Source organism: Pan paniscus, chromosome 7 (genome assembly GCF_029289425.2).
Source record: "Pan paniscus chromosome 7, NHGRI_mPanPan1-v2.0_pri, whole genome shotgun sequence".
NCBI lineage: Eukaryota > Metazoa > Chordata > Mammalia > Primates > Hominidae > Pan > Pan paniscus.
Window position 1 is genome coordinate 21334843 of NC_073256.2, and position 12639 is coordinate 21347481.

At 42.6% G+C, this 12639-nt stretch overlaps 2 protein-coding genes across 10 annotated transcripts in view; one reads left to right on the forward strand and one right to left on the reverse strand.

Moving 5' to 3' along the window:
* MCPH1 (microcephalin 1) overlaps positions 1 to 12639 on the forward strand; it is a 270092-nt gene that overhangs the window by 131095 nt on the left and 126358 nt on the right. The gene's annotated exons all lie outside the window — the stretch shown is intronic.
* The window catches only part of ANGPT2 (angiopoietin 2), an 86071-nt gene that overhangs the window by 40430 nt on the left and 33002 nt on the right, over positions 1 to 12639 (reverse strand). For 2 of the 4 annotated variants that reach the window (XM_008970138.5, XM_003805351.7), the window contains exon 2: positions 889 to 1044. The exons of the other annotated variants lie outside the window; for them this stretch is intronic. In XM_008970138.5, coding sequence (XP_008968386.1) covers positions 889 to 1044 — 156 coding nt within the window. The remainder of the gene's footprint in view (positions 1 to 888; positions 1045 to 12639) is intronic. 4 annotated transcript variants of the gene reach the window in all.

The window sequence follows — 12639 nt, forward strand, 5'->3', positions numbered from 1 at the left end:
CGCACCTGGCTAATTTTTTTGTATTTTTTAGTAGAGACGGGTTTTCGCCATGTTGGCCAGGCTGGTCTCGAACTCCTGACCTCAGGTGATCCACCCATCTCGGCCTCCCAAAGTGCTGGGATTACAGGCGTGAGCTACTGCGCCTGGCCACTAGTTTACTATTTCAGTCTTCTTTCTGTTATTATTAATCACTAGCTCATAGAATCTCACAGTGGAAAGAGAACTTAGCAATCACTTGTCTGGCCCAACCCTTTATATTATTTGAGGCCCAGAAAAGGTGAGTGCCTCATTGTGATGCATTTATTTGGTTAGTGGCGGACCTGGAGCCATGGCAGCGCTCAGGGCTCTTGCTGGGGCGTGCACCATCTTTTCTGTGGCTGGACGCTTCTCACTGTCCCACTTGTCTCCTTCTCCATAAGCTCATTCCACAGGCTGTGTTAGCGGTTGAGATTCAGGTTTTATCTTAACTCAAGAGTTAGATTTAAGGCCAGAGTTTCTAGCTCTTTGCCTCAGTGCTTTTCATTTCTCAAATGTTCAAAGACTTTAGGACTTAGAAATGGAAAATGATCCCCAGAGTCCAGAAAGCACCAGGGAGACAGAGGGGGTATTCATCTTGCAGTGGTTGGGATGCGTGGCATGAAAATGACTCACATGTCTTCAGTAGATAGAACACATGAAATTTAAACTCAGTATTAAAAACAAAAACAGATTTACTGATTTTTAATTCATAAGCAGCCATACATCCTTAATTTCTTATCAATTCATTCCTTTTCTCCTGTGGTGGTGCTTTCTTTAGTTTCTCATGCCTTCATTGAGGAAGCTCCTGACGCGACTGAGTGCTAGTCTCTAGCTGCAGAGACACCGTGTGCTTTATGTGGCATTACTTACTTGGGCTTCCACATCAGTTAACTTCCGTGTTTGCTCCGCTGTTTGGTTCAACAGGTTTGTCCCTATTTCTATCATCACAGCCGTCTGGTTCTGTACTGCATTCTGCTGTATCTCTACCATTTCTTTTTTCATGTTGTCCTGGATATAATTCTCAAGCTAGAAAAGAACAGTGTTAGAAGGCAGTCATTAGTCAAATGACCGGAAACCTGATTCCTAAATGTTTGTCATCTCCTCCCTATCTTTAAAAAAAAAAAAAAAATCTATTAAAAGACTTGTACCTTGCCTTCCTTTTGGAATCTTACTATTTTTTTTTTTATCATTAGGAAAATACAGTGTGATTTTATTTTTATGCAAAATCTGGCAACTTAGTCACATCATGTAAAGGAGGGAGACAAGCTCCTGGTTGCTTCTGTGTTCTTCTAGAAGTCCATGTCATGGCAGGCCACAGAGGGTGGTGAGGGCAGCCACAGGGACTGCTGGGTGCTGCCACTGTGGGGTTGTGTCTGTCCTACCCAGCTGCAACTCTGACCATGCAGTCAGGAAATGATAATTTGACACAAAGAAGCATCACTATTTCTCTCACATTCTAGACTTTTGGTTTCTCCACATAGACTTGAGAAGACACTCTAAGACAGCATATAAGGAGAGGAGCAGCCTTTTGATTTTCCTTTTAACCTACGGAATCACCACTCAGTTCCACATTCTCTGGGGTCTTCCCCACCTTCCTCCGTATTGAGTTAATTCGACCTGTTAAATTTTTCCTAACATGTATGCATTTTTCACAGTTTTGTCATTTCATGTATCAAGCAAACTTTTAATCCCACCTTGGTCCATTTATCACCTAACGTGCCATGGGCTGGTTCTTCTCTCCCTCAGTTACTAAAGATGATGATCACGCCGACTAATTTTAGCATTAACTGAAACACAAGAGAAGGAAGAAACTCATTTCACTGCCATTGGGATAGCTATCCCTGTCTATGGCGGTAAAATTATATGATTATGTATAACTGCAAGACAACTCAGTACGTGGGAAGAGCCTTTGGGCTTGGAGCCAGGGAAGCCTGCCCTCTGCTTTATAGTCTTGGTTCTAGGAAAGTTGCTTAACCTTTTGGGACCCTAGTTTCCTCATATGTAAAATAGGGTTTCTGGTTGGTCAGAGGAGTGTCTTAAAGAGGGGTTAAGCTGTGCTTTTAAAGTCATTGTGTATGCGTAACTCCAGATACTTAGCGTTTAGTTTCCTTTCTTCTTCTTCTTCTTTTTTTTTTTTTTTTTTTTAATAATCTAATGATGGGAACCATTATTCCATTCACTGGTCCAAAGTATAAGCTCGTGAGTGCAGAAACCATGTTTTCTTCCTTTTCACATAGTGTAACAAACATTGTTTATTACATTGAATAATTGAAAGATGATTATAAAACTGGTTCTGGTGCCCTCCTTTAAAAACTTAGAATTCTTTATAGGGAAACCATTCGTGGAGTCAGTCATCAGACATGATTTCCCCCAAAATGTTAACCACTAAATAATTCTGTGCTTTCTGTCTTTAAGAGTAGGGAAATAGGTTGGGAAGGGTAGAGTTTCTCTCTTAGAGCTTCTTTGTTGATGCATTTCATAGATTGTGTCTTGTGACTGGTATCAGATGGTTTTAGGATTAGGCTGGAACTATAAGTTTCCTGTTTCCGATGCCCCCTCGCCATCGACTCTGCCCCACTTCTCTGAGCTCCCAGCTCCCTGCATGCCCCTCAGCCTGGTCACTAAGGCTGCCTCCCTGGCAGTCGTTCTCCCGTGGATATTGGATGGGTCAGATGAGCAGGATGCATGAGAGGCACAGTCAGCCCTCCATCTGTGGCCTCCACATCTACGGGTTCAACCACACCATCAATATATTTAAAAAAAAAAAATAACAATACAACAATAAAAAACAAAAATTGCAAAACAATACAGTATAGCAACTATTTACATGGCATTGACATTGTGTTAGGTATTCTAAGCAACCTCGAGATGATTTAGAGTATACGAGAGGATGTGTATAGGTTATATGCAGATCTACCCTGTTTTACGGAAGAGGCTTGAGCACCGTGGATTTTGGTATTCTCGGGGATCTTGGAATCAGTCCCCCACAGACATCAAGGGACAGTTGTACTAGAGCTCCAAGCATGTGTAAAATCATTGTGTTGAAATGTTACTCAAGCCATCCACCCGCCTCAGCCCCCCAAAGTGCTGGGACTACAAGCGTGAGCCACCACATCTGGCTGAAGCCTTAGTTTTCCATATGAACCAAAACAGAGTAGACCACTACTTTAAAAAATTAAAATATTAAAAACTTTTTAAAAATTTAAAAAAATTAAAAATCAGTCACTGATACCCGGCAGGCCAGCAACCATCTCTATTATAGGCTTCATAAAATGTGAAGAGTCTGAAATCTTACTAACCCTTTCTCAGAGTTAGCTCAGGCTTTTTAGTTTGTGTGATCTTTCTTAATTCATTCTTTCTCCTTCCTCCCCTGCCTTTATAAAACTGTAACTTTTGTGATTGAAATAAACTATTTAAAAGAAGCCATAAATAGCACTTCGTAATTCTCCCCTCCGCTCATCGCCATGGGAGTAATGGAATTTTTGAGGTTGCAGTTAAAGCTGTGTGTCACCCAGAGGCACTGTCTTAGTTACTCCTCACACCACCCCAGCCAAGATAATATTTAAAAAGTTTCATTCCGGGAGGCTTGGAACTATAGAGATAGACTCCAGCTGGAGTTTAGTTTAAGCCCATACTCAGAAATAATAATTTACAAAGTGGTATAAATAAAAAGTCTTAACCTCCTTCTTGATTTCAGTACTTAAGAGCTAAATAAAAATTATTGTATTTTGTCACTCTAAATCATACAACCAGAGAGGGAAAATGAATCCTCTAATACTGCCTTCCCCCATTTCTAGAGCTACTGAGTCAGATGTGTTTGCAACTCTCCAGAGATATGAGAGGATTGTTTATAATTGAAAACTTAAAGTCAAATTCCAATTTGAAATTAAACTTAGGAACTTTGAAAGACATACAGGCCCAATTTTAAAAAATAAAATTTCTTAACCTGCCGTATTGTTTTCTAAACATAAAAAGAATAGAATGCAAGATCCTTTTTAAATTGCTACTTTTTAGCTATTCAGGATGACTAAGTATACGTTCACAGTGGGTGAGCTAATGTGTGTCCATTTATGTTAATCTTACATAAAAGCAGATTACAAATACACATGATGTGTGTATATACAGATAGGTATATAGCATATATGTATATAGCGTCTATAAATATATACAGCTCTTGAAGCATGTATCATTTAAATAAAAGAAAATTCTGTGTGATACTGACTGCATTGCTAATTAATTGAAGTCTTTGGGAGAAGAATGGAACAGAACCAAAAATGTGCAGTAGTAGACATTTTGTGTTGATTTAAAAAGATATTTGAGCCAGTCGTGATGGCTCATGCCTGTAATCCCAGCACTTTGGGAGGCCGAGGCAGGAGGATTGCTTGCTCTCAGGAGTTTGAGACCAGGCTGAGTAACATGGTGAAACCCATCTCTACAAAAAATACAAAAAAAAAAAGAATTAGCTTGGCCTGGTAGTGCGAGCCTGTAGTCTCAGGTACTGGGGAGGCTGAGGTGGGAGGACTGCTTGAGCCCAGGAGAGCAAGGCTGCAGTGAGCCATGATCGTGCCACTGCACTGCAGCTTGGGCGACAGAGTGAGACCTTGTCTCAAAAAAAGAAAAAAATTAAAATTAAAAATAAAAATACTTATGTTCTTACTCTTGACGTCATTAAATTAAGGTTTTAAGAGAAATATATGATGTGACAGTCAGGTACTCTTTAAAAACAAGGAAGAACACTGTATATGTAGCCCCAGAAACACTAGCGACAGGAACAGCCACAGTAATGGTAGGTACTGTTTCTTGGTTGCCGGCACTGCCTGTGCTGTATGGGAATCGCTGTGTCGGTATCCCAGGCGCCTCACATCAGCACAGGTGGATGCAGGGCTGAGCACTGGAATGACCCTCAGCAAAATGTTAGCTCAACCCAGAGGCCGCTTCATACTTTTCCAGCCTTTTAAGAGCCAAAAGTGATATATCTCAAAATTGGCTTGAGTATGCCTTCCAATTCCAGGCTTCACAATGCCTTAAGAAAACAGACAGACCACCCACCCCTCAGTGGAGGGCCATTTTTACCACCAGAAAAGCCCAGAATTAAAGATGACCAATGCCAATTCTATCTTCTGGGAGCATCCTGACAAAAGAATCTGTGTTTTCTTCCAAAGATTAGTAGTAATTTTTAGAGATACAGAAAGACTATGGATGTCCATCATATAGTATAAAAATGAACATTTCCAAATAAAGATCTCCCATTTAATGTAGCCTTTCCATAAATCACCACGTATCAAGGATAATGAGAACAAACCTAGAAACAAAGCCATCTGGCTCATCCACTTGGATAGACAGACCTTGAAATTTCCCTGTCTCTTGACCTTGATGAATTAGTTATTTTCTAGTTTATTGTCCTAGAATGTCTTTCTGTTTAGTGTCTCTCTTATTTTTACTGGCTGTGACTGAAACCCAGAAATATAGAAGCCTGCCCAGAAATATGAAATTCCATTCTAAGTATAAGGAAGTCTTAGTACAAGAAAAAAAAAAAAAAGCCAACCCAGTAAATAAGCCATCCTCCACTGGTAGCACCAAACTCCACTTGCCTTTGGAGAATGTTTCCCATCCCTGTCATCTGCACCGAACTGCTCTCATCAAAACAGTTCCAAGATACTTGAACCTCCCGTGGGAGGGGACCCGGCTCTTTCCAATTTCACATGCATAGCATGTGAAACATATTCATGTTTCGCAGGAATGTTTGCCATCGACTTCATATCTGAGGAGGATTATGCCATGAGCGTGATCTGTCGGCACACGTGTCTGAATAGGTCCCGCTGTATATGTGTGCGAGGACAGTGTGTGTTCATTTTGTCCTCTTCTTGATGGTTGACACAGTCAGCAAAGTGTGGGGCCTTGGGCTGTTCTTCCTTTCTCAGAACTCAAGTGAGTTATGCAAGTTTAACATTGAGGGCCACAGCGATCCTTCTAGCTGCATGGTTTGCTGCTCAGTGTTATTTGATTGCTAAAAGAGTTGCGCCCCAGACATAGTCTTTAAAACTTGGCAGCGCATCGAAACTCAAGCAACCAGAATGAAATATTTTAATGCAACATATATATATATATGTTTACATTAATATATATATATATATTAGTGCAAAATATGTTCTGAAGTTTTTTATTACTCCCACAACGTTTTGAATGATCAAATTTGACAGGAAAAATAGGTCCATTTGTGAGGCAACTATGGCAGATTGATTACACATTTAAAAGTTTATCTGGCTATCTTCCTTCTCACCAAGATTGTCATCATTATTTTTTATACCAAAAGAAAAGTAATCTTGAAACTGGCTCAGTAAAGGAAAACATAGATAATATATGAAAACTATCCCCAACTTGGAGATTCTGATGTTGATTTCTCACCAACTGTAGATGCTGGTTGAGAGATCCTTTCTATTTAAATAAAATTCAAGGTCCTTAGACCTTTTTATTAATTAGTTTTTGTCCATCTGAGTGACTTAAGGTGGACAAAAACTAATTAATCAGAGGGTCTAAAGACCTTGAATTTTCTAGTAAATTAACAAATAATTTGAGATTTCCTTGGAAACATTTTACTGTTGCCCATTTCAATTTCGAAATAGGATTTTGCAACCATCTCTCACACACACATACACGTTTTTCTATCCCAATGATCCATCTATCTTCCCACCCAGCCCTTCCATTTTTCTAGTAAACCCTTGAATTTTTCTAGTAAATTCACAAATAATTTGAGATTTCCTTGGAAACATTTTACTGTTGCCCACTTCTATTTAGAAATAAGATATTGCAACCATCTGTCTTACACACACACATACACGTTTTCTACCCCCCATGATCCCATCTTCCCGCCCAGGGTCCACTGTCCTCTCTCTCTCTTGCTGGCCACGCATCCCCCAGCTGCTCTCCTTTCATCCCACTGTCAGAGTCAGGAATCCACATGCAAAGCTGGTGACCGCAGCTCACTTTCTTCCCTTGCAGGTTTGCCTGAGGATAAGGTCCAGATTCCTTCTTTTTAAGACACACACCGCCTCCTGACTGGCGCCCCTGATCTTGTGGGCCTCGGACCTGGGCGCGCACTGTCCTTGGCTGTCCCAGCTGCCCAGCGGCCTCATACCATGGCCGCCTTTGTATCTCCTCCTTGAGTCTTCTCTTCCTCCTCAGGTCCCGCCATCCCCCATTGCATGCCCTCAGCAAAGATACTCGTTTTGTGTTTCCTTTTGATATCAAAACCATTTTGTATTTGTGTCGTTTCATTTTAAATCTCCACAGACAATAGGTTAATGTTCTTGCTTGCTTGGTGAAGAGTGAACAGAATCCTCAAACTCTGCAACCATTCTACATATACACCCTAGTAACAACAAGCAAAACATCCACTCTTAGAATTAGTTTGAAAACTTGAGTGTAAGATTATTAAATCCAGGGATATTCTATTTGGGAGGCTTTTGACCTAATGTTCTTGGTTCCTTGTCATGAGGAAACTCTGAAACATCATTTGAGGTCTCCAGACAGAAAAGTGGCAAAACTGGGCTCTCCTCCCCCTCCTTTTAGAGTTGGGCTTGTGCGTGTGTGTGTGTTTATTCTGGAGATTTTGCTGCCTTAGCAGCTGTGTACTCAGCAGTACTTCATGGCAGAGGCTGAGCCTAAAGAGGGAAGGGCTGGGAGATGCGGGTTTTGGGCAGCACTTTGTCCTCCTGAACCCCTCGCCAGAGCCTGGGGGGTAGGCACAGTACCCACAGTGAGAGGTGATGTTCACATGCCCTGTGACGTGGGAAGCAAGTTTTCTCCATATATTGATGCCAGATTTGAATTTCTAGAACCTAGAAAAGCCCATGCCAAAGCTACTTGCCATCTGTTGACTGTTTTTATAGTCTTGGCCTTTTCTTCACGTTCAGTGTAAGGCCCTAGAAATTGAGGCAAAAGCTAAAGGCCGAGGGAGGGAAGCCTGGCCTCTGGTGCCAATTTCCTAGTGGGTCTTGTGACTTCTCTTAGGGAGCACACTTGCCTTCACCTGCCCTGACCACGTGGACGCCTGCCCACATAGGGTCTTTTAAGCACTTCCTGAAATGGATCTGTTCTGATCTAGCCTTTTTGCTTTTTTCTAGTCATAATTTTTTATTGTCTTTTTTTTGAGACGGAGTCTTGCTCTGTCGCTCAGGCTGGAGTGCAGCGGCGTGATCTTGGCTCACTGCAACCTCTGCCTCCCTGGTTCAAACGATTCTCCTGCCTCAGCTTCCCAAGTAGCTGGGGTTACAGGCGCACACCACCATGCCTGGGTAATTTTTGTATTTTTAATAGAGATGGGGCTTCGCCATGTTGGTCAGGCTGGTCTGAAACTCCTGACATCAGGCCATCTGCCTGCCTTGGCCTCCCAAAGTGCTGGGATTACAGGTGTGAGCCACTGTGCCTGGCCATTTAATAATTTATGAGTGACTTTCTGATACTGTATCTAGATAACCAACCCCTTTCCTACTTTCGCTAGTATAAGAGACTGAAAGTTCACTTTTGGCCACTATAAACTCCAAGATGTAGTAGGAAATAAGTTTGTGGGACTCAGCTGGTGGCATTCTAACATTAATAGCCCATGCCTCTCCTCCTGTGGATAGACACACCCTACAGTAATTTGAGTGTACCAGAATGTCTGTGCTCTGGCAAATCGTATCCGCTTTGCTCTTCTTTGAGTGCAGCTGCATATTCTTTGCATTAATTTTTTTCACATACATTTGAATATATGTTTTTCCACATATATTCATATCATTTTACCTCTTTGTGTGTTTCCCTTACCACTTCTCCAAAATTTGATAAGGAAATGTGCTTTTCCCTTCAAAATGTTCCAGTTATTTTCTACTGATGAAGTGGCTGTTTCTCATCAATAGCAGGCATTTTAAATATATGTAAGTTTAATGAGACTGCTGTAGTAACCTCATGTAAATTTCTTTCGGCATTTCATATGCAAAAGGTGTCACATTTTACACGAGTGTCTTTTCGAGGTCTTGTAGGGCACATGTATATTTACCAGATGTCTGTGAGCGTGCAGCCTCATGGCACGTTATGCATACCTGACACTTGCACAGATTCCTGGAAGATGAGGAGCAAATACAGTGCAACAGACGTTGTCAGGCCACGTCTGCATATATAGATATATACACAGCAAGAATAGTTACAGCAGCTTACAATGACAAAATGCTTCTCTGTGTGTATGTGTGTGTACCTCTGTCTCACCAGATTCTCACACTGCCTTAGCTTGGGTTTCCCCAAAAGCAGAGCCTGAGACAAAGGCAGGCATGCAGGAAGTTTATTTAGGCAGTGGTCCCAGAGCGCAGCCATGCCGGACAGGCGCGGGAGGCAGGGGCGCGGCAGGGTGGTTCGCACACGTGGACTCAGGCGGCCACCGCCGCGCTGGCTGGTAAGAAGCCCCACAGGATCTCCCAAGGAGCCCTGGGACAGTGTCTCAGAACATCCACCTGGGGCGAGAATGGGGACTGCTGTCCCCTGGGGGCAGGTGGAGCCCAGTGGGCATTCATGACCCAGGTTTTGGAGCTGTGCTTGAGAGAGTGCCGAGGTGTGTCCCATGGGTGTCCCGAGGCAGCTTGGAGCCAACGTCCCTAGGCATGGCCTGGGGGTTTGTGGGAAGGCCTGAGGCAAGGCCTGTCTCTGAGATGTCCTGAAGAGCAAGTTGGGCCCAGAGGGTTAATTCCGAGCAGCACAAGAGGGTGAATTCTGAGCAGCACCAGAGGGTTTCCCTGACACAGCAGGGGATGCTTTGAGGCCCCTTTAATGAAGGAGAAAAATGAGACTTAGAGAAAGTCAGTGCCCACCCCAAGTCTCATGGGCCCCAGGCTGTGGGCAGTGGCTAAAGACAGGCTAGTGGGTAACTCGGGGCCACGTGGAAGGGGAGCTTGTATTTATAGCCCCCAGTCAGCAGCGCTGGAGAGGAGAGGATAGGAAAAGCAATGCTCTGAGAAAGACAATATTTCTAGTAGATTGGGGCAGGGCAGGCCTGGAGACAGGAAACCAAAGCCAGGGTTGTCATGCAGGAGTGAGATGAGGTTGCAGCAGCAGAGCGACTGCGGAGACGCTCGGCAGGTCCTTGGTGGCCTCTGAGTTATTCTGCAGACTTCTGCCATTCGTCTGTTTTTTGGGATATTTTGTTAAATTCTCAGCTTAAAAGATAGTAGTGATGTTTTCCCTACAGAGGTAGAAGAAAATATAAAACTATTTTCTTTTTAAAACTGTACTGAATGTAGGGCCGGGCATAGTGGCTCACTCCTGTAATCCCAATACTTTAGGGGGCCAAGGTAGGAGGATCACTTGAGGTCAGGAGTTCAAGACCAGCCTAGGCAACATGGCGAGATTCCATCTCTACAGAAAATTTTCTTAAAAATTAGCTGGACATGGTGGCTCATGCCTGTGGTCCTAGCTACTCAGGAGGCTAAGGTGGGAGGATTGCTTGAGCCCAGGAGGTTGAGGCTGCAGTGAGCCGTGATCGTGCCACTGCGCTCCAGCCTGGGTGACAGAATGAGACTCAATCTCAAAAAAAAAAAAAAAAAAAAGTACTGAATGATAAATGATTACAAATAGAAGCAGTTAAAATTTAGTTCTAGGAATGACATTGATGCATTTAGGCTACAATATACCAGGAACTTCCTTTTTTAATGAAACTAGAGCGTTCTTGCCTTTCTGAATTTAAGGCACACTGAAAGAAAAAATAATAATAATGTAACAAAATGTCTCAGTGTTTTTCTGTGCCAAATAGAATCTTATGTATATCTGTCTAGAGACATATATGCATACATTTGCCTACACATGTGAGGTAGGGGTGTGTGTGTGTGTGTGTGTGTGTTTCAGTTCTCTAAGAAATAGACATTCCAAAGCTTGGTGGGCAATGGCGGGAGACTTTAGACCCTGTAATATTGTCGGACTGTCACAGTAAGAAGGACGCTAGCACCTGGGTCACAGCGCTAACTGGTAGCAGAGTACTAACTAAAACCCTGGTCTCCCAACGCCCCATCCAGCACTCTCATCGCTGTACTGATATGCCTATTCTTATCTTAAAAAAAAAAAAGTGCTGTCTGAGGAGCATTAACATTCTTACTTTTTCATTTTTGCAATGAAGTATACAGATACTGATGGCCTTTTACGTCTCCTCTCTGCCCTGTTTTTGCTGTCTCTTTCTGTGTCACATGGATTTGCCAAAATACTGGGTGGAGCTCTGTGGAGGAGGTAGCATGATCATCTCTGAAGTGGGCAGTTTTTTTCTTTTTCCAATAAACTGAATTTACTTGGTCACAATGACTATCCTAAATGGCTAGAAAAGGGAAAAGGCTAGCGAAACTTAGATGATTTTCTAAATTTAGATAATTTTCTAGAAGACATTTTCAAGGCAAACTAGTTTTTGCTGTCCTTTATAAGGCCGGCAGGAAGCGTGTGTTGTTTCTGTTTTAAAAAGGGAGAGGAGCGGACTTGGGAATGCTGATGGGAATGCTTGAGAAATCTCACAGCAGGGCTGTGCGTGCCCTGCCGGGTCCCACTGCCTCTGGACAGAACCCCCCCCCAACTCCACCCCCAGCCAAGACTTTCTGCTTCTTTATCTCCTCTTTCTGCTAGCACCCAAAAAGTTGAAAGAATTCCAATGGATAGAATTTTTGAGATAATATTGGAAGATGCTCAAAATACACAGGATTAATTTACACGAAGACTCAGCGGGAACACAAGCCATCTTCTGTACATGAAGATGCACTACTGACCCGCCGTCCGCAAATGTGTTTGTACAGTTACTTTCTCAGTATGGGTGATGGCTCTCCAACGAACTGCTCTTCGTCTCCTGCCTGGACACCCTTCTCTCTGTGCTTTCCTGGGTTAGAGTAAATGGATGCAAACACACATTTCCGTGCTCTCCAGCAACTTGAGACTCCTGTGAGCAAAACGCACTGACGGGCAATGTGCGTGGGTGGTGGGGAGCATCCAGCTCCCATCTGCGGAATAAACCCGCCCAAACCATAGGGAAGAGCGCTGTCATATAAGGCCAGGGGATTTTCATAAAAGAAATGTGTTCTTTCTTCTTTGATTTTTGTGTTCATAAAGCTGTAGGTGCAGCTTTTTTTAATGTAGTGATTTCGTAACCGCTGAAGCTCATGCTTTCCTGAACTATTTAGGAAGATAATCTACCCCTTATATTGGATGAGATGATCTGTCCCTTCGACCTCTGGTTCAGTTCCCATTCTCCCAAGTGTTTCAAGCTGCGAGTTTTTTCATATTTTCGTATTTATTTACATAATTTAAACCCCCTGTGTGCATGGACTTTAAGGAGCTGTACATCTGCCTGGGCTTTGCAGAAGCTGAAAGGGCGCAATCTTTTTATAACTCACATTAGAAACACAGATTATTTAACGGGGCTATGTTTTGCACCTTAATCTTTAAAGTTGCAATATATTTTAAGCATTTTAACCTTATTTTAGATCTGATCAGCAGTAGAATGTTTTCAGATAAGAAACAATGGAGCAAAAGCAAAACAATATTCAATACGTAGATGATGTGGCAAGACAGAGAATAGTATAACTTTTTGTTTTCCAAATATAACTTTTATCTTCATCTCTTGATCTG